This window comes from Globicephala melas, chromosome 1 (assembly GCF_963455315.2).
Source record: "Globicephala melas chromosome 1, mGloMel1.2, whole genome shotgun sequence".
Taxonomy (NCBI): domain Eukaryota; kingdom Metazoa; phylum Chordata; class Mammalia; order Artiodactyla; family Delphinidae; genus Globicephala; species Globicephala melas.
The window spans coordinates 53,738,096-53,760,011 of NC_083314.1; the positions used below are offsets into that span (position 1 = coordinate 53,738,096).

The 21,916-nt window shown below is 37.1% G+C and overlaps 1 protein-coding gene across 8 annotated transcripts in view; it reads left to right on the forward strand.

Annotated features, from left to right (window-relative positions):
* COP1 (COP1 E3 ubiquitin ligase) overlaps positions 1-21,916 on the forward strand; it is a 278,313-nt gene that overhangs the window by 174,700 nt on the left and 81,697 nt on the right. For 7 of the 8 annotated variants that reach the window (XM_060296028.2, XM_030875399.3, XM_030875401.3 and 4 more), the window contains one exon: positions 2,360-2,476. The exons of the other annotated variant lie outside the window; for it this stretch is intronic. In XM_060296028.2, coding sequence (XP_060152011.1) covers positions 2,360-2,476 — 117 coding nt within the window. The remainder of the gene's footprint in view (positions 1-2,359; positions 2,477-21,916) is intronic. 8 annotated transcript variants of the gene reach the window in all.

Here is a 21,916-nt window from a genome sequence, read left to right on the forward strand (position 1 = left end):
TTTAAACCTTAGGTATCCTTACAGTTCAGACAGTTATATTAGATTCTAATATCTTATGTGTTGAAAATTATAACCATGGTGGTTACCATTATGTCTTATTTTTAAAATGTAAATGATTACTCCATTGAGAAAATTACTTTGAAATAAAAAAGAAGACCTCACTTCTAAGTTAGCTGTTGTTCTGTTAGTTCGGTTCATTTTTATGACTACTCATATTTAATAGTCATGAAACACTGATATATAATCCTTGTTTTTAAAGGTTCTTAGTGATTAGTAGTGAGGTTATGGGATTAGTAGGTGCTTCATAAATATTTGTTGTGGATTAACTTTGGCTTGCCACACTGTTAGAGTACAGTCCTACCACTTGATATTCTAATCTATAAGTACTATTTGACATGCAGACTTTTAATTACAGCTAGCCATCTCATCTCAGAATTGTGTATCTTAATTGCCTGAACAATTGTATGTTGACTGAAATAGCACGATTCCTATTGGAAAATAACATGAAACAAATCAAACATTTCTATTTAAAACTGTTATTTTTTTATTTTAGTAATGAGTATCTTATGTTTCTCTGGGAAGGCTAATAGATTCATCAGGTATTTTCTTTGGTTTTTTTTTTTGCGGTACGCGGGCCTCTCACTGTTGTGGCCTCTCCCGTTGCGGAGCACAGGCCCCTGACGCGCGGGCTCAGCGGCCATGGCTCATGGGCCCAGCCGCTCCGCGGCATGTGGGATCCTGCCGGACCAGGGCACAAACCCGTGTCCCCTGCGTCGGCAGGCAGACTCTCAACCACTGCGCCACCAGGGAAGCCCAATTCATCAGGTTTTAAATAATTTTTTTTAATGATTAATTTTTATTCAGAGGTTTCACATATTTAAAGAAATTTTCTATTCTTGTGAAATTCTATTCATAGAAGATAAATGATCCTGTTCACACAGAGGAAGTCTCTATTCTTACGAAATAACATTCATAGAAGTGGTAGTTGTTGGAACCATTTTTATGTTTTTCACTCCTATTTAAAGATCACTGTATTAATAATCCTAAAAAGATTCTAAAATTTTATTATGCCTCCAGCTCTATATTTTGGTTTTCAACTCTGCTTTACACATTAGAATCACTCAGAAAGCTTTTTTTTAAAAATTAATTTATTTATTTTTGGCTGCGTTGGGTCTTCATTGCAGTATGCAGGCTTCTCATTGCGTTGGCTTCTCTTGTTGTGGAGCACAGGCTCTAGGTGCGCGGGCTTCAGTAGTTGTGGCACACAGGCTTAGTTGCTCTGAGGCATGTGAGATCTTCCTGGACCAGGGCTTGAACCCGTGTCCCCTGCACTGGCAGGTGGATTCTTAACCATTGCGCTACCAGGGAAGCCCCCGGAGAGCTTTTTAAAAAACCACCAATACCTGGACCCCATCTGGGCACTGTCCTGATGAGACATTGGGACCCATAGAATGATGGGTTAGGAAGGCTTTTGTTGTTGTTGTTGTTGTTAATGTTTGTTATTAATCCTAATGTGCAACCAGGATCGTAACCTGTATCTTGAAAGTCTATTTGTATTCTAGTGTCTACTAAGACATTTTTGTTTAAAAATGATATGGTTGCTCTGGTAACTCACAAGATAACATCTCACTTTTATACTTCTGTTTTCAGATCTGACCTGCTCTGATCAGTCAGCTTTTCACTCCCTAATCCTTACAAATCTCAATATATACCATTGGAATGGACTAAATATCAAATATTAAAGCAAAATTTTAAAGTTCAGCTAAGCAATTCTGTCATCTGTTACTTTAGACGTACTAAATCATACAACTAAGTTCCCATGTAAAATTTTAAAATCATGGAATTCTTAATTGAAAGATGAAATAAGAACTGCTCCCAGGTACTTTAAAAGATATTTGTGTTTATATCATATATACAATCTGATATATATCGTACATGTGAAAATGTGTGTGTATGTGTGTATGTGAGGTTCTCAAAAGTGTAATAGGTTGGACGATAAACCATGTAGTTGCCTTACTCATACACACACACACACACACACACACACACACACACAATTTAAAGAATACTAAGGCAAATACACATGTATTTCAGATTGCTTTGTTTTAACCTGTCTTTTATGCCTTAGTTATGAGATATATTGATTATGTAATATTTTCTGACTTTGAAACTAAGTTCTGTTGGTTTAAATATACTGTTCTATTATTCGTTCATTCAGGTTAAACATTTTTGATCCTAGTAAACCAAAATGCTTAGATTAGCATGAAAAGACAACTGTAGCAATAAGCAGACTTTCTCAGTTACAGAAGCACTGGCCTATGTATTGTTTATTTTCATTTTTATTGTTCCTTACTCTTAGTGAAGCTATGGTCTACCAACCTAGACAACTCGGTGGCAAGCATTGAGGCGAAGGCTAACGTGTGCTGTGTTAAATTCAGCCCCTCTTCTAGATACCATCTGGCTTTCGGCTGTGCAGGTAAGAAATGAAAGATTTGTCTTCTTTTGTTGTTGGTTTTCATGACTAAGATAAAAGAACGTTTTAAAATGAATAACTTTCTTTGTAGGTTTAAACTTTGTTTTCATTATTATACTCTAAATTAGAACTATGTGGTATGCCATTTTTACTCATTAATTGCTGTGCCTTAATTTCAGTGTTCTGTCTCCCATGTCTAATACATAGAGATGGGTTTGTTGATTATTTTTGTTGCTGTTCCTCTGAGTCTTTGCATGCATGAATAATGCTTATTTGTTTACAAACTTAGGTCATAATGATGTTTAAACAATGAAGCTGTATTGTTTAGACACAGGAAACCTTTTTTTTTTTTAATTAAAGGAAACCTAATAATTCCTTCAATTTGTCTTACCATCATAATTACTGATAGGGCTTTCTTTCATTCTCAAAAGTGTTATGGGTTGGAAGATAAATTATATGGTCACTTTTACTCATAATTCCTTTGTCTTCTATATCTGAATTCCTACCTTGAATGTTTACTAAAGCAGTAAACAACTGTAATTTAACTTTAGCATTGTTAAATCTCCTTGATTCTTGATTCCTTTTTTTATTGATAATCTTGAGTAAAAAAAAAAAAAAAAAAAAGATAATCTAGCACCATATCATGAACACAATATTACCTTGTAAAAAGGTAAATTTAAATCTTAATCTGTCATAACATCTTTTCCTTATTCCAACTTACTATTTATTTCACTTGCATACTGGCATAATTTCATAATTAAATTCCAGGAGGGTATGGATGAACATGTATATGTGGGTAGAATTCTCTTTTCATTAGCAGATAGATTTTTTTTTTCCCCCTCACATGCTGCTCTTTTCCATTGGGACCTACTATTCCCTTATTTAAATCCCTGTTTTGTCTCTGACTAGAAATGTTACTTTGGGCAAATTGATTAACTTCTCTCCGCAAGTTCCTTATCTTTAAAATAGAGATAGCCTTTTGGGTCTCTTATGACGATTATGAAAGGAAGATGCTGTCTGTAAAGCTCTTCGAAAATGATGCTCAATAATTACTTAGTTATTATTATTAATTAATATTTTATCAGTGATTTAATTAGAGTAGCTTTTTGAGTTTTTAATATTATAAACATACTCACCAATGGCCATCAATTTTTTTTTTTGGTTACGAGTTTTTATTTCTTTTTTAACATCTTTATTGGAGTATAATTGCTTTACAATGGTGTGTTAGTTTCTGCTTTATAACAGAGTGAATCAGCTATATGTATACATATATCCCCATATCTCCTCCCTCTTGCATCTCCCTCCCACCCTCCCTATCCCACCCCTCTAGGTGGTCACAGAGCACTGAGCTGATCTCCCTGTGCTATGAGGCTGCTTCCCACTAGCTATCTATTTTACATTTGGTAGTGTATATAAGTCCATGCCACTCTCTCACTTCATCCGGGCTTACCCTTCCCCCTCCCCGTCCATGTCCTCAGGTCCATTCTCTACGTCTGCATCTTTATTCCTCTCCTGCTCCTAGGTTCTTCATAACCTTCCTTTTTTTTTTTCTTTTTAAGATTCCATATATATGTGTTAGCATATGGTACTGTTTTTCTCTTTCTGACTTACTTCACTCTGTATGACACACTCTAGGTCCATCCACCTCACGACAAATGACTCAGTTTCGTTTCTTCTTATGACTGAGTAATATTCCATTGTATCTATGTGCCACATCTTCTTTATCCATTCATCTGTCAATGGACACTTAGGTTGCTTCCATGTCCTGGCTATTGTAAATAGAGCTGCAGTGAACACTGTGGTACATGACTCTTTTTGAATTATGGTTTTCTCAGGGTATATTCCCAGTAGTGGGATTGCTGGGTTGTATAGTAATTCTATTTGTAGTTTTTTAAGGAACCTCCATACTGTTCTGCATAGTGGCTGTATCAATTTACATTCCCACCAACAGTGCAAGAGGGTTCCCTTTTCTCCACACGCTCTCCAGCCTTTATTGTTTGTGGATTTTTTGATGATGGCCATTCTGACTTTTGTGAGGTGCTACCTCATCAGAGTTTTGATTTGCATTTCTCTAATGGTTAGTGATGTTGAGCGTCAAGTGTTTGTTGGCAATCTGTATATCTTCTTTGGAGAAATGTCTGTTTAGGTCTTCTGCCCATCTTTGGATTGGGTTGTTTGTTTTTATGATATTGAGCTGCAGGAGCCGCTTCTAAATTTTGGAGATTAGTCCTTTGTCAGTTGCTTCATTTGCATCTGTTTTCTCCCATTCTGAAAGTTGTCTTTTCATCTTGTTTAGTTATTCCTTTGCTGTGCAAAAGCTTTTAAGTTTCATTAGGTCCCATTTGTTTATTTTTGTTTTTATTTTCATTTCTCTAGGAGGTGGGTCAAAAAGGATCTTGCTGTGATTTATGTCATAGAGTGTTCTGCCTATGTTTTCCTCTAAGAGATTATAGTGTCTAGCCTTACATTTAGGTCTTTAATCCATTTTGACTTTATTTTTGTGTATGGTGTTAGGGAGTGTTCTAATTTCATTCTTTTACATGTAGCTGTCCAGTTTTCCCAGCACCACTTATTGAAGAGTCTGTATCTTCTCCATTGTATATTCTTCCCTCCTTTATCAAAGATACGGTGACCATATGTGTGTGGGTTTATCTCTGGGCTTTCTATCCTATTCTGTTGATCTATATTCCAGGTTTTGTGCCAGTACCATACTGTCTTTTTTTTTTTTTTTTAAGGAATTCCTTTATTTTTATTATTTATTTATTTATTTTTGCTTTGTTGGGTCTTCGTTTCTGTGCGAGGGCTTTCTCTAGTTGCGGCAAGCAGGAGCCACTCTTCATCCATTTATTGAAGAGACTGTTTTTTCACCACTGTATATCCTTGCCTCGTTTGTCATAGATTAGTTGACCATAGGTTTGTGGGTTTATCTCGAGGCTGTCTATCCTGTTCCATTGATCTTTATTTCTGTTTTTGTGCCAGAACGATATTGTCTTGGTTACTGTAGCATGTAGTATAGTCTGAAGTCAGGGAGCCTGATTCCTCCAGCTCTCTTTTTTTCCCGCAAGATTGCTTTGGCTATTCAGGGTCTTTTGTGCCTGCATACAAATTTTAAGATTATTTGTTCTAGTTCTGTAAAAAATGCCTTTGGTAATTTGGCAGGGATTGCATTGAATCTGTAGATTGTTTTGGTAGTATAGTCGTTTTCACAATGTTGATTCTTCCAATCCAAAAACATGGTATATCTCCTCATCTTTTTGTGTTTTTAATTTCTTTCATCAGTGTCTTATAGTTTTCTGCATACAGGTCTTTTGTCTCCTTAGGTAGGTTTATTTCTAGATATTTTATTCTTTTTGTTGCAATGGTAAATGGGAGTGTTTTCTTGATTTCACTTTCAGATTTTTCATCATTAGTGTATAGGAATGCCCGAGATTTCTGTGCATTAATTTTGTATCCTGCTACTTTACCAAATTCATTGATTAGCTCTAGTAGTTTTCTGGTGGCATCTTTAGGATCCTCTGTGTATAGTATCATGTCACCTGCAAATAGGGACAGCTTTACTTCTTCTTTTCTGATTTGGATTCCTTTTATTTCCTTTTCTTCTCTGATTGCTGTGGCTTGAACTTCCAAAACTATGTTGAATAATAGTGGTAAGAGTGGACATCCTTGTCTTCTTCCTTATCTTAGAGGAAATGCTTTCAGTTTTTCTCCACTGAGAATGATGTTTGCTGTGGGTTTGTCGTATATGGCCTTCATTATGTTGAGGTAGGTTCCGTCTGTGCCCACTTTCTGGAGAGTTTTTATCATAAATGGGTGTTGACTTTTGTCAGAAGCTTTTTCTGCATCTATTGTGGTGATCATTTGGTTTTTCTTCTTCAGTTTGTTAGTATGGTGTATCACATTGATTGATTTGCATATATTGAAGAATCCTTGCATCTCTGGGATATATCCCACTTGATCATGGTGTATGATCCTTTTAATGTGTTGTTGGATTCTGTTAGCTAGTTATTTGTTGAGGAATTTTGCATGTATATTCATGAGTGATATTGTTCTGTAAATTTCTTTTTTGGTAGTATCTTTGTCTAGTTTTGGTATCAGGGTGATGGTGGCCTCCTATAATGAGTTTGGGAGTGTTCCTTCCTCTGCAGTTTTTTGGAAGAGTTTGAGAAGGATGGGTGTTAACTCTTCTCTAAATGTTTGATAGAATTCACCTGTGAAACCATGTGGTCGTGGACTTTTGTTTGTTGGAAGGTTTTTAATCACAGTTTCAACTTCATTACTTGTGATTGGTCTGTTCATATTTTCTATTTTTTCCTCGTTCAGTCTTGGAAGGCTATGACTTTCTAAGAATTTGTCCATTTCTTCCAGGTTGTCCATTTTATTGGCATAGAGTTGCTTGTAGTGGTCTCTTAGGATGCTTTGTATTTCTTCGGTGTCTGTTGTAACTTCTCCTCTTTCATTTCTAATTTTATTGATTTGAGTCCTCTCTTTTTCTGGATGAGTCTGGCTAATGGTTTATCAATTTTGTTAATCTTCTCAAAGAACCAACTTTTAGTTTTATTGATGTTTGTTATTGCATTCTTTGTTTCTATTTCATTTATTTTTGTTCTGATTTTTATGATTTCTTTCCTTCTGCTAACTTTGGGTTTTGTTTGTTCTTTCTTTAGTTGCTTTAGGTGTAAGGTTAGGTTGTTTATTTGAGATTTTTCTTGTTTCTTGAGGTAGGATTGTATTGCTATAAACTTCCCTCTTAGAACTGCTTTTGCTGCATCCCATAGGTTTTGGATAGTCGTGTTTTCATTTTCATTTGTCTCTAGGTGTCTTTTGATTTGCTCTTTGATTTCTTCATTGATCTCTTTGTTATTTAATAATGTATTGTTCAGCCTCCGTGTGTTTGTGTTTTTTACGTTTTTTTCCCTGTAATTGATTTCTAATCTCATAGCGTTGTGATCAGAAAAGATGCTTGATATGATTTCAATTTTCTTAGATTTACTGAGGCTTGAATTGTGACCCAAGGTATGATCTATCCTGGAGATTGTTCCATGCGCACTTGAGAAGAAAGTGTAATCTGCTGTTTTTGGATGGAATGTCCTATAAATATCAATTAAATCTATCAGGTCTGTTGTGTCATTTAAAGCTTGTGTTTTCTTATTAATTTTCTGTTTGTTTGATCTGTCATTTGGTGTAAGTGAGGTGTTAAAATTCCCCACTATTATTGTGTCACTGTCGATTTCCTCTTTTATAGCTGTAAGCAGTTGCCTTATATTGAGGTGCTCCTATGTTGGGTGCATATATATCTATATTTGTTATATCTTCTTCTTGGATTGATCCCTTGATCATTATGTAGTGTCCTTCCTTGTCTCTTGTAATAGTCTTTATTTTAAAGTCTATTTTGTCTGATATGAGAATTGCTACTGCAGCTTTCTTTCCTTTTTTTTTTTTTTTAGAAGATGTTGGGGGTGGAAGTTTATTAATTAATTTATTTTTGCTGTGTTGGGTCTTCGTTTCTGTGTGAGGGCTTTCTCTAGTTGTGGCAAGCGGGAGCCACTCTTCATCACTGTGCACAGGCCTCTCACTGTCGCGGCCTCTCTTGTTGTGGAGCACAGGCTCCAGATGCGCAGGCTCAGTAGTTGTGGCTCACAGGCCTAGTTGCCCTGCGGCATGTGGCATCCTCCCAGACCAGGTCTCGAACCCGTGTCCCCTGCATTAGCAGGCAGATTCTCAACCACTGCACCACCAGGGAATCCCTCCAGCTTTCTTTTGATTTCCTTTTGCATGGAATATCTTTTTCCATCCCCTCACTTTCAGTCTGTGTGTGGTGTGTCCCTAGGTCTGAAGTGAGTCTCTTGTAGACAACATATATACGGTCTTGTTTTTGTATCCATTCAGCAGAGCAAGTTTTTTGACCTAACGGTAAAGGTGTTTATTAATTGTCTTGTTAGCTGATTACTACATGATGTTTTCTTATTGAGTAGAAAAAGGTAGAAAAACCATTTCTTTCCAATTCATCTTCTCTAAAGCCAGTTTGAGAGAACATTGTAAGACTAAAATAAATAGAACTACTAACCATCTGTGGTTTTAATAGAATGGTAGAGTTGCTTGCTTACTAACTTGAAGCATTTTGCAAGTTTTAAAACTGTAATTAGTATAACAGATAGGAAATGTGGGTACTCCTAAGTTATATTCTTTAAAGTAATAATAGTTGTGTTTTCCCCCCAGAAATTAGTGATATAAATCAAAGGTAAGTTTCATATTATTCTGATTCAAGATTGATATTTATACTAATAACATATTCACTGGGAAGGAATAATGTTTCTAGAACAAACAAACAGGAATTCTGAAATATTCTATTTAAACTGTGTTCTCAACAAACATTTTCAGTTTTGGTTGCTGTAAACTCTTTGTTACTGTCAGCAAACTAAACAGTTCATACACATAAACATATACCATTTGTTTTCCCATTTTCAATACTTCCTAGTTTTTGCGATTGATATGTGATAACTCTTAGTCTTCAAAAGGAAAAAATAACCTTTTTGGTTGGTTTGGTTTTGTTGATTAATTAATTTTTAAGTACTGATATTACTTTCCTGACTCTCAAACTTGCAGTGGTTTCTTATTGTTTAAAGAATAAATACAGAGTCCTTTGCTTCCTGTTCTAGGCACTCCATGATTGCCTTCAGTGTTCCTTATAATTGACTTATGTTGTTTATTCTTTGAAAATTTTCACTGAGAAGAATTTTTATAAAGCTTCATCTTTCATAAAGATTTCTTGATTCTCAGTAAAGTTGAGACTACGTATCTTACATATGTATCTTCTACTTTAAAAAATGTATGTAATCATTTAAAAATTGTTTATATTTATTTATTTTTTTTTTTTTTAAACATCTTTATTGGAGCATAATTGCTTTACAATGGTATGTTAGTTTCAGCTTCACAACAAAATGAATCAGTTATATATATACATATGTTCCCATATCTCTTCCCGCTTGCGTCACCCTCCCTCCCACCCTCCCTATCCCACCCCTCCAGGCGGTCACACAGCACCGAGCTGATCTCCCTGTGCTATGCGGCTGCTTCCCACTAGCTATCTACCTTACGTTTGGTAGTGTATACATGTCCATGCCTCTTTATTGCTTTGTCACCGTTTACCCTTCCCCCTCCCCATAGCCTCAAGTCCATTCTCTAGTAAGTCTGTGTCTTTATTCCTGTTTCACCCCTAGGTTTTTCATGACATTTTTTTTTCTTAAATTCCATATATATGTGTTAGCATACGGTATTTGTCTCTCTCTTTCTGACTTACTTCACTCTGTATGACAGACTCTAGGTCTATCCACCTCATTACAAACAGCTCAATTTCGTCTCTTTTTATGGCTGAGTAATACTCCATTGTATATACGTGCCACATCTTCTTTATCCATTCATCCGATGATGGACACTTAGGTTGTTTCCATCTCTGGGCTATTGTAAATAGAGCTGCAATGAACATTTTGGTACATGACTCTTTTTGAATTATGGTTTTCTCAGGGTATATGCCCAGTAGTGGGATTGCTGGGTCATATGGTAGTTCTATTTGTAGCTTTTTAAGGAACCTCCATACTGTTCTCCACAGTGGCTGTATCAATTTACATTCCCACCAACAGTGTAAGAGGGTTCCCTTTTCTCCACACCCTCTCCAGCATTTATTGTTTCTAGATTTTTTGATGATGGCCATTCTGACTGGTGTGAGATGATATCTCATTGTAGTTTTGATTTGCATTTCTCTAATGATTAGTGATGTTGAGCATTCTTTCATGTGTTTGTTGGCACTCTGTATATCTTCTTTGGAGAAATGTCTATTTAGGTCTTCTGCCCATTTTTGGATTGGGTTGTTTGTTCTTTTGTTATTAAGCTGCATGAGCTGCTTATAAATTTTGGAGATTAATCCTTTGTCAGTTGCTTCATTTGCAAATATTTTCTCCCATTCTGAGGGTTGTCTTTTGGTCTTCTTTATGGTTTCCTTTGCTGCGCAAAAGCTTTTAAGTTTCATTAGGTCCCATTTGTTTACTTTTGTTTTTATTTCCATTTCTCTAGGAGGTGGGTCAAAAAGGATCTTGCTGTGATTTATGTCATAGAGTGTTCTGCCTATGTTTTCCTCTAAGAGTTTGATAGTTTCTGGCCTTACATTTAGGTCTTTAATCCATTTTGAGCTTATTTTTGTGTATGGTGTTAGGGAGTGACCTAATCTCATACTTTTACATGTAGCTGTCCAGTTTTCCCAGCACCACTTATTGAATAGGCTGTCCTTTCTCCACTGTACATTTCTGCCTCCTTTGTCAAAGATAAGGTGACCATATGTGCGTGGGTTTATCTCTGGGCTTTCTATCCTGTTCCATTGATCTATATTTCTGTTTTTGTGCCAGTACCATACTGTCTTGATTACTGTAGCTTTGTAGTATAGTCTGAAGTCAGGAAGCCTGATTCCTCCAGCTCCATTTTTCGTTCTCAAAATTGCTTTGGCTATTCGGGGTCTTTTGTGTTTCCATACAAATTGTGAGATTTTTTGTTCTAGTTCTGTGAAAAATGCCAGTGGTAGTTTCATAGGGATTGCATTGAATCTGTAGATTGCTTTGGGTAGTAGAGTCATTTTCACAATGTTGATTCTTCCAATCCAAGAACATGGTATATCTCTCCATCTATTTGTATCATTTTTAATTTCTTTCATCAGTGTCTTATAATTTTCTGCATACAGGTCTTTTGTCTCCTTAGGTAGGTTTATTCCTAGGTATTTTATTCTTTTTGTTGCAATGGTAAATGGGAGTGTTTTCTTGATTTCACTTTCAGATTTTTCATCCTTAGTGTATAGGAATGCCAGAGATTTCTGTGCATTAATTTTGTATCCTGCTACTTTACCAAATTCATTGATTAGCTCTAGTAGTTTTCTGGTAGCATCTTTAGGGTTCTGTATGTATAGTATCATGTCATCTGCAAACAGTGACAGCTTTACTTCTTCTTTTCCGATTTGGATTCCTTTTATTTCCTTTTCTTCTCTGATTGCTGTGGCTAAAACTTCCAAAACTATGTTGAATAAGAGTGGTGAGAGTGGGCAACCTTGTCTTGTTCCTGATCTTAGTGGAAATGCTTTCAGTTTTTCACCATTGAGGACGATGTTGGCTGTGGGTTTGTCATATATGGCCTTTATTATGTTGAGGAAAGTTCCCTCTATGCCTGCTTTCTGCAGGGTTTTTATGATAAATGGGTGTTGAATTTTGTCAAAAGCTCTCTCTGCATCTATTGAGATGATCATATGGTTTTTCTCCTTCAATTTGTTAATATGGTGTATCACGTTGATTGATTTGCGTATATTGAAGAATCCTTGCATTCCTGGAATAAACCCCACTTGATCATGGTGTATGATCCTTTTAATGTGCTGTTGGATTCTGTTTGCTAGTATTTTGTTGAGGATCTTTGCATCTATGTTCATCAGTGATATTGGCCTGTAGTTTTCTTTCTTTGTGACATCCTTGTCTGGTTATGGTATCAGGGTGATGGTGGCCTCGTAGAATGAGTTAGGGAGTGTTCCTCCCTCTGCTATATTTTGGAAGAGTCTGAGAAGGATAGGTGATAGCTCTTCTCTAAATGTTTGATAGAATTCGCCTGTGAAGCCATCTGGTCCTGGGCTTTTGCTTGTTGGAAGATTTTTAATCACAGTTTCAATTTCAGTGCTTGTGATTGGTCTGTTCATATTTTCTATTTCTTCCTGATTCAGTCTTGGCAGGTTGTGCCTTTCTAAGAATTTGTCCATTTCTTCCAGGTTGTCCATTTTATTGGCATAGAGTTGCTTGTAGTAATCTCTCATGATCTTTTGTATTTCTGCAGTGTCAGTCGTTACTTCTCCTTTTTCATTTCTAATTCTATTGATTTGAGTCTTCTCCCTTTTTTTCTTGATGAGTCTGGCTAATGGTTTATCAATTTTGTTTATCCTTTCAAAGAACCAGCTTTTAGTTTTATTGATCTTTGCTATCGTTTCCTTCATTTCTTTTTCATTTATTTCTGATCTGATTTTTATGATTTCTTTCCTCCTGCTAACTTTGGGGTTTTTTTGTTCTTCTTTCTCTAATCGCTTTAGGTGCAAGGTTAGGTTGTTTATTCGAGATGTTTCCTGTTTCTTAAGGTAAGATTGTATTGCTATAAACTTCCCTCTTAGAACTGCTTTTGCTGCATCCCATAGGTTTTGGGTCGTCGTGTCTCCATTGTCATTTGTTTCTAGGTATTTTTTGATTTCCCCTTTGATTTCTTCAGTGATCACTTCGTTATTAAGTAGTGTATTGTTTAGCCTCCATGTGTTTGTATTTTTTACAGATCTTCTCCTGTGATTGATATCGAGTTTCATAGCGTTGTGGTCGGAAAAGATACTTGATACAATTTCAATTTTCTTAAATTTACCAAGGCTTGATTTGTGACCCAAGATATGATCTATCCTGGAGAATGTTCCATGAGCACTTGAGAAAAATGTGTATTCTGTTGTTTTTGGATGGAGTGTCCTATAAATATCAATTAACTCCATCTCATTTAATGTATCATTTAAAGCTTGTGTTTCCTTATTTATTTTCATTTTGGATGATCTGTCCATTGGTGAAAGTGGGGTGTTAAAGTCCCCTACTATGAATGTGTTACTGTCGATTTCCCCTTTTATGGTTGTCAGTATTTGCCTTATGTATTGAGGTGCACCTATGTTGGGTGCATAAATATTTACAATTGTTATATCTTCCTCTTGGATCGATCCCTTGATCATTATGTAGTGTCCTTCTTTGTCTCTTCTAATAGTCTTTGTTTTAAAGTCTATTTTGTCTGATATGAGAATTGCTACTCCAGCTTTCTTTCGGTTTCCATTTGCATGAAATACCTTTTTCCATCCCCTTACTTTCAGTCTGTATGTGTCTCTAGGTCTGAAGTGGGTCTCTTGTAGACAGCAAATATATGGGTCTTGTTTTTGTATCCATTCAGCCAATCTGTGTCTTTTGGTGGGAGCATTTAGTCCATTTACATTTAAGGTAATTATCGATATGTGTGTTCCCATTCCCATTTTCTTAAGTGTTTTGGGTTTGTTATTGTAGGTCTTTTCCTTCTTTTGTGTTTCTTGCCTAGAGAAGTTCCTTTAGCAGTTGTTGTAGAGCTGGTTTGGTGGTGCTGAACTCTCTCAGCTTTTGCTTGTCTCTAAAGGTTTTAATTTCTCCATCAAATCTGAATGAGATCCTTGCTGGGTAGAGTAATCTTGGTTGCAGGTTTTTCTCCTTCAACACTTTCAATATGTCCTGCCACTCCCTTCTGGCTTGCAGAGTTTCTGCTGAAAGATCAGCTGTTAACCTTATGGGGATTCCCTTGTGTGTTATTTGTTGTTTTTCCCTTGCTGCTTTTAATATGTTTTCTTTGTATTTAATTTTTGACAGTTTGATTAATATGTGTCTTGGCGTATTTCTCCTTGGATTTATCCTGTATGGGACTCTCTGTGCTTCCTGGACTTGATTAACTATTTCCTTTTCCATATTAGGGAAGTTTTCAACTATAATCTCTTCAAATATTTTCTCAGTCCCTTTCTTTTTCTCTTCTTCTTCTGGAACCCCTATAATTCGAATGTTGGTACGTTTAATGTTGTCCCAGAGGTCTCTGAGACTGTCCTCAGTTCTTTTGATTCTTTTTTCTTTATTCTGCTCTGCAGTAGTTATTTCCACTATTTTATCTTCCAGGTCACTTATCCGTTCTTCTGCCTCAGTTATTCTGCTATTGATCCCATCTAGAGTACTTTTAATTTCATTTATTGTGTTGTTCATCATTGCTTGTTTCATCTTTAGTTCTTCTAGGTCCTTGTTAACTGATTCTTGCATTTTGTCCATTCTATTGTCCATTCTATCTCCAAGATTTCGGATCAACCTTACTATCATTATTCTGAATTCTTTTTCAGGTAGACTGCCTATTTCCTCTTCATTTGTTAGGTCTGATGGGTTTTTATCTTGCTCCTTCATCTGCGGTGTGTTTTTCTGTCTTTTCATTTTGCTTATCTTACTGTGTTTGGCGTCTCCTTTTTTGCAGGCTGAAGGTTCGTAGTTCCTGTTGTTTTTTGTGTCTGTCCCCAGTGGCTAAGGTTGGTTCAGTGGGTTGTGTAGGCTTCCTGGTGGAGGGTACTAGTGCCTGTGTTCTGGTGGATGAGGCTAGATCTTGTCTTTCTGGTGGGCAGGTCCACGTCTGGTGGTGTGTTTTGGGGTGTCTGTAGACTTATTATGATTTTGGGCCGCCTCTCTGCTAATGGGTGGGGTTGTGTTCCTGTCTTGCTAGTTGTTTGGCATAGGATATTCAGCACTGTAGCTTGCTGGTCGTTGAGTGAAGCTGGGTGCTGGCCTTGAGATGGAGATCTCTCGGAAATTTTTGCTGTTTGATATTATGTGCAGCTGGGAGGTCTCTTGTGGATCAGTGTCCTGAAGTTGGCTCTCCCACCTCAGAGGCACAGCACTGACTCCTGGCTGCAGCACCAAGAGCCTTTCATCCACAGGGCTCCTTAATTTGGGATGATTGGTTGTCTATTCAGGTATTCCACAGATGCAGGGTATATCAAGTTGATTGTGGAGCTTTAATCCGCTGCTTCTGAGGCTGCTGGGAGAGATTTCCCTTTCTCTTCTTTGTTCTCACAGCTCCCAGGGGCTCAGCTTTGGATTTAGCCCCGCCTGTGCGTGTAGGTCGCCGGAGGGCGTCTGTTCTTTGCTCAGACAGGACGGGGTTAAAGGAGCTGCTGATTCGGAGGCTCTGGCTCACTCAGGCCCGGGGGTAGGGAGGGGCACGGAGTGCGGGGCGGGCCTGCGGCGGCAGAGGCCGGCGAGACGTTGCAGCCTGAGGCGCGCCTGTGCGTTCTCCCGGGGGAGTTGTCCCTGCATCCCGGGACCCTGGCAGTGGCGGGCTGCACAGGCTCCCCGGAAGGGCGTGTGGGTAGTGACCTGTGTTCGCACACAGGCCTCCCGGTGGCGGCAGCAGCGGCCCTAGCGTCTCATGTCTGTCTCTGGGCTCCGCACTTTTAGCCGCGGCTCGCGCCCGTCCCTGGAGCTCTCTCAAGCAGCGTTCTTAATCCCCTCTCCTCGTGCACCAGGAAACAAAGAGGGACGTAAAAGTCTCTTGCCTCTTCGGCAGTTCCAGACTTCTCCCCGGACTGTCTCCCGGCCAGCCGCGGTGCACCAGCGCCCCGCAGGCTGTGTTCACGCCGCCAACCTCAGTCCTCTCCCGGCGCTCCGACAAAAGCCGGAGCCTCAGCTCCCAGTCCCGCCCGCCCCGGCGGGCGAGCAGACAAGCCTCTCGGCTGGCGAGTTCCGGTCGGCCGGATCCTCTGCGCTGGAATCTGTCCGCTTTGCCCTCCGCACCCCTGTTGCTGTGCTCTCCTCCGCGGCTCCCAAGCTCCCCCACTCCGCCTCCCGAAGCCTCCACCCGCGAAGGGGCTTCCTAGTGTGTGGACACTTTTCCTCCTTCACAGCTCTCTCCCGCTGGTGCAGGACCCGTCCCTATCCTTTTGTCTCTGTTTAGTTTTTTCTTTTGCCCTAACCAGGTACGTGGGGGGTTTCTTGCCTTTTGGGAGGTCTGAGGTCTTCTGCCAGCGTTCAGTAGATGCTCTGTAGGAGTTGTTCCACGCGTAGATGTATTTCTGGTGTATCTGTGGGGAGGAACGTGATCTCCGCGTCTTACTCTTCCGCCATCTTCCCGGAAGTCTCTAAAAATTGTTTATATTTAATTATACAAGTAGTACAAGGTTAAATCCTCATTCTCAACTTCGATATGTTACAGATAAAGCTTAAGTTCCCCTTGATCACACATTATTAAATTGTCTCTTCAGAGGTACTTATTAAAATACTTTTACCAGTGTCTTTCCATAGATAGGGAGCTTTTTTTGTGGAGATGACCAATAAGTATTTTTCTTTTTTAGAATATTTGTTGTTTTTTAAAAATCAAGATGGATTCTAAAAGATGAACATGTACATTATGTAAAATACACATAGTTTTAGGTTATCTTTAGATCTCTGATGTGAATTTTTGGACTACCTTCTGCTCTTCCATGCCTTCCTCCTATATCTGTCCCCAAAATATAATTCATCCCTTTCAACTTAAGAACCTGGTGTTTAGTTTAGTTTCATTTTATAGAGCTAACATGGAGAAACTTGATAGATATGTAAGTGCTCAGGATATCTTAAACATTTTTTCTGTCTTCTTTATTTAATGGGAAATATTTTAGGTTTGTTAGGTTCATAAATCTGCCTTGTTTTTTATTTTATATAGTGGTTGCCAGTGGGGATGTCTTTTCCTTCACATTTAAATAAATTAAATGTCTGAATATTTATTTAATAAATCTTAATTAGCATCAGAGCATTCATGAACATGTGTTTCAGTTACCTATACTACATCAAGGACATTTTGTTTTCAAGTTTCTAAGTAATCTGTGTGAATGCAAATGGAGGTGGCATGCATAACGCCAATATTCAAGAAACAAACTATTCTATTATTTTGTTGTAAAATCTACTTTTGATAGTCTAGAATTTAAGAACAACTTTGAGGCACCTAGTAAATCTTTCACCTGTTTATGTCTGTCTTGCCTTCCAGGCTGTAAGTGTCGTTTAGCTAGATCTTTTTAAAAAATGTGCTTCACAGGAAATTTTATATTCATATTAAATGCAGAGATATTTTAAAGTCAGGCATTTATTATTCAGTTGTTACTAATATGATAGACATGATCATTCATTTTTTGAAACTAATATTGAGCAGTCACTACAAACACGGGAAAGTACGAAATACATGATACGCTTTCTAGAAAGATCATTAAAATAATAGAAGCAAAGCACAAAATTCAAATTATTACTGGGGTCGGGGGGGAGGAGTAGAATATTTGGCTAATCCTAAAGGAAATGAGAATGGAAAGGGGGAGAAGCATAGAATATTTGGGATAGCTAAAAAACAGAAAATAAGCTGATAGAAATTCAGATGTATCTAATTATTGTAAATGGAAATGACTTAACAGCTGCAAGTTAAAGGTGCAGATTAACAGACTAGTTAAAATGTTCAAAATGCAATAATATACTCTTTACAAGAGACACATTTAAAACAAAGATAAGGAAAGATAAATGAAAACAGTTTTATTTTGGCACAGGAATAGATAGACTAGTGGAACAGAACCAAAAATAGACTTACAAATGCATGGATGTTTGATACCTGGCAAAGATCATATTGCATAGGAGTTTGGAAAATATGGAATTTTCATAGTTGGACAATTGGTGTGGGAAAATGATGTTGTAATTCATGCGCCATACAATACACAGTCGATTCCAGGTCACCACACAACCTAGATGTGAATAGCAAAATATAAAGTATTTAGAAAATGAGTTAAGAGAGAATATCTTCATGATCTTGTAATAGGGACGGCTTTAAGATACAAAAAGTATAAGCCATAAATAAAAGGTAGATAAATTTGGCTACAGTAAAATTAAAAACTTCTATTTACCAAATAATACCTGGAAAATAATTTCTTAAAAAGTCATTAATTGGGAGAAAATATGTAGAACACATATAAATGACAGAATTCTTCATATCTATATTACATGAAGAACTCTTTCAAATAAATAAGGAAATGATAAATACATCCTACAGCTTTGCTCTTCAAAGCGTATTCTGCACAGCATCAGCATCACCTAGGAGCTTGTAAGAAATGCAAATTCTAACACCCTGACCAAGACCTACTGAATCAGAATTTCTGAAGGTGGACCCCAGGAACCTGTTTTTTAACAGGCTCCCCAGGTAATTCTAAAGTTTGAGAAACCTTGCCCTAGAGAAACATGTATTTAAATAATGTATGTAGTTGCATATTCACACTGTAGAACATTCAACAGTGAAAATGAATGAACTGCAGCTCCATGAACTGATGTGGATGAGTAACAAGCATAATAAATGTTGAATGAAAGTCACAGAAAAATGCACAGTACAATTCTATTCATGAGCATGTAAAACAAACTACAGTGTTTAGGAATATGTACATTGACCATAGGAATATGTGGTCAAACCACTAAAAAAAAAAAAAAGGAAATAATTGTTCTAACTTCAAATATAGCAGTTACCTCTCAGAAGGAGGAAGAAAAAATGTGATGTACAGGAGGCTTTAATATTGTAGTTGTAATCACTGTAGTAGTTACAAAGATGTTGAAACTTTTCACATGTTTATAAACTGTCTATATGCAGGCTACTTTCCAAATCAGAAAGAAATTTTTTTAAAAAGATGGAAAAGATGTAGACTAATTTAAACAAATGCTAAAAATTTAGCATATAGAAAATTCATAAAATATATCATTAAATACTTTTAAGATATTACAACAGAAACTTCTTATAATTGAGCTTTTGGCAGTTATAAGTGAAAATGGTTTAAGTGAATAAAAATACATGGTAGTCTTTCTTTTTTTTTTTTTTAATAAAAGATTGAGACTTCATCAATTTTTGTTGTTTCTCTTCCCAGTAAGCCACTAACACTTCAGTTTCAGCTACATCATTTATGTTCCTTTCTGCAAGCACCTACAGACAGCTAGGATGGGTTATGTTTAAGGGAATTTTTAGAATAAGCTTAATGCCAGAATAGATAAAATTGTCATTGTTTATTCAGATATTCACTCAATAAGAGAAGGTTTTTACATCCTGATATACGTGATTTACTTAAAGCGTTCCAGAAAATGTGTTTTTCCTCATAGAGGTTTTAAAAAATTGACTTCTAAATGTGGCTTACTGTTTTAGATCATTGTAAATCTGTCATATGAAATACTTTAAATATTTTTGAAAAACGTATGTTAAAAAATTGAAATCATTTTTTCTGAATTTAAATATTTATTTGGTGTTTTCACATTTTATTTGCAAGGTTAGTTTTTTTTTAATATATTGATACTTAACACAGTAGTAGAGTGATGAATCATGTAATTTATAGATTATTTCTTTAGTGGGAGAATTAGAATGAGGATTGGAGAATAGGCTATATTATAAAGGGCTGCTCCAGAAAATATAAAATTTAGGTACTCGTGTCTGAGTTAGATATCACTAGACAGAGACCATGGTTAAAAATATTATCTTAAAGGGCTTAATTGAATTAAATAAAATGTGACTATTCTTTATCCCCCTAGAGATCTTAGTTTAAAATAGAACATATAGATTGCATGTGAGTATTACAAACCAAAAGCTCGAAATCCTATCTAAGCTAGCTTTCTTTCTGTTTAGTGATAATCATTTCATCTTTCTGTGACCGTCTAAGGTGAAAATTCAGTGCTTGCACCTCTTAGTAAAGAGTCACCTCTTCCTCTAGTGGTTCTGAATTCATCTTAAGCTATATAAACTGTGTTTTAGACTCTACAAATTTTACTTTAACAACAGAGCCAAGAGCCAATTTAATTGGTCTCTATTAATCAATATTAAGCTATTATAAGATGCTGAAAGATTTGTTTCAGATTTTAATATTTATATTAAATTGCATTTTTGGTTTCAGTTCTTTATCCTTCCCTGTATTTATGTACTTTGACACTAAACAGTGCTTTCCCACTGTGGGAAACAACTCCACCCTGACTCTGGACTTGGCCATGTGACTTGCTTTGGCCCAAGTGATGGTTAGGTGTGAAATTGACCAGAAGTTTGAAATATGCTTTCACAGTTGGGCTTGCTTACTCTTCCCCCTCTGCCATCACCATGAAGAGAACATACTCAAGCTAGCTACTGGTCCCAGGGGGAGGAAGAAAGCCACTTGGGGTGGTACTGACTTGCCCCAGCCAAATCATCCAACCTCCAGACAAATAAGCTCTACTAAAATCAGCCAACCCTAAGCTGTCCCTCAGATCTGTAAAATAAATGACTGTTCTAAGCTACTAAAATTTAGAATAGTTTGTTACACAGCAATTTTGTGGCAATGGCTAATTAGTACACTGTTCTGGGAAATTTTATGATATTGAATGAATAAAGGCTATTTCTCTACATAATTATCAAGGCTCTAATCATCTTCTGTTTATAAAAAATCATCACTTATAGAGTATCAGTGTACTTTAGCCAACTATATCACATTCACTGGATTCCACTTGTCTGAAAGCACAGGAAAAAAAATCTATGTAAAAATACTCTGCTACCTTTAGGCACATGCTTTATAAAATCTTCACATATAGAAGTACATGCTTAAATACTTGACATGTAATCTGAAGCAAAGGTCTCCAAACTGGAGTAAGAAAACCCTGATGGAGCACTAAAAGCATTTAGGGTTTGTGTAGAAACTTACAGATTTAAGAACATCAACTTTTAGGTCCTCAAATTTCATACGTAAGTTGATATGCCTGATAGTGAAGCCTGAGGTATCATTCCAGTTCTCCTTTTCCACTTCAACTTTTTTTTTTAAGTTTTTTTTTTTTTTTTTGATGTGGACCATTTTTAAAGTCTTTATTGAATTTGTTCCAGTATTGCTTCTGTTTTTTGTTTTGCTTTTTTGGCCACGAGGCATGTGGGGGTCTTAGCTCCTCGACCAGGGATCGAACCCGCACCCCCTGCATTGGAAGGTGAAGTCTTTTAATTTTTTAGATTAATTAATTAATTAGGCTGCATTGGGTCTTCATTGCTGTGCGTGGACTTTCTCTAGCTGCGGGGAGCAGGGCCTACTCTTCGTTGCAGTGTACAGGCTTCTCATTTTGGTGGCTTCTCTTGTTGTGGAGCACAGGCTCTAGGAGCGCGGGCTTCAGTAGTTGTGGCACTTGGGCTCAGTATTTGTGGCATGCAGGCTCTGGAGCACAAGCTTCAGTAGTTGTGGAGCACGGGCTTAGTTGCTCTGCAGCATGTGGGATCTTCCTAGACCAGGGTTCAAACCTGTGTCCCCTACATTGGCAGGCGCCACCAGGGAAGTCCCCAGAAGGTGAAGTCTTAACCACTGGACCGCCAGGGAAGTCCCCATATTTCAACTTTTATAATAGCTTTTTTCTGTTTTACAAGAGAAAAACATATTTCTCATTATCATGAACCTTAACATCGTACATTTTACCAGGTTGTAAAACCCTCAGGATTATCTGACAAAGGGATGTTTCTTCTAAATGTTACTAGAGTAACTTGCTGTCATTCTTTGTCTTACAGGTATTTCTATTAAGAAACATGGCATTAGAAAAAATATATTTTGTACTTTGAGTTCTTTTACTTTAGGTATTTGTTGAGTAAGAGAGTGAAGGTGGGTGAAGGTTTTTTTTCTTGAAAGGACTTTTTTCTTCTTCTGAGTATTGTCAAAAAACGTTTGCATTGTTCCTTATTCTCAAGCTCCATGGGAGCAAAGCAAAGAAGCCATTAGCACCAAATATTGAACATAGATCTTCTTACTTCAGTTGGACAAATAAACAGGTGTAATTAATACTGGTTCATAGTCCATTATCTGTGATTTGAAAATCTAGAAAACTCTGA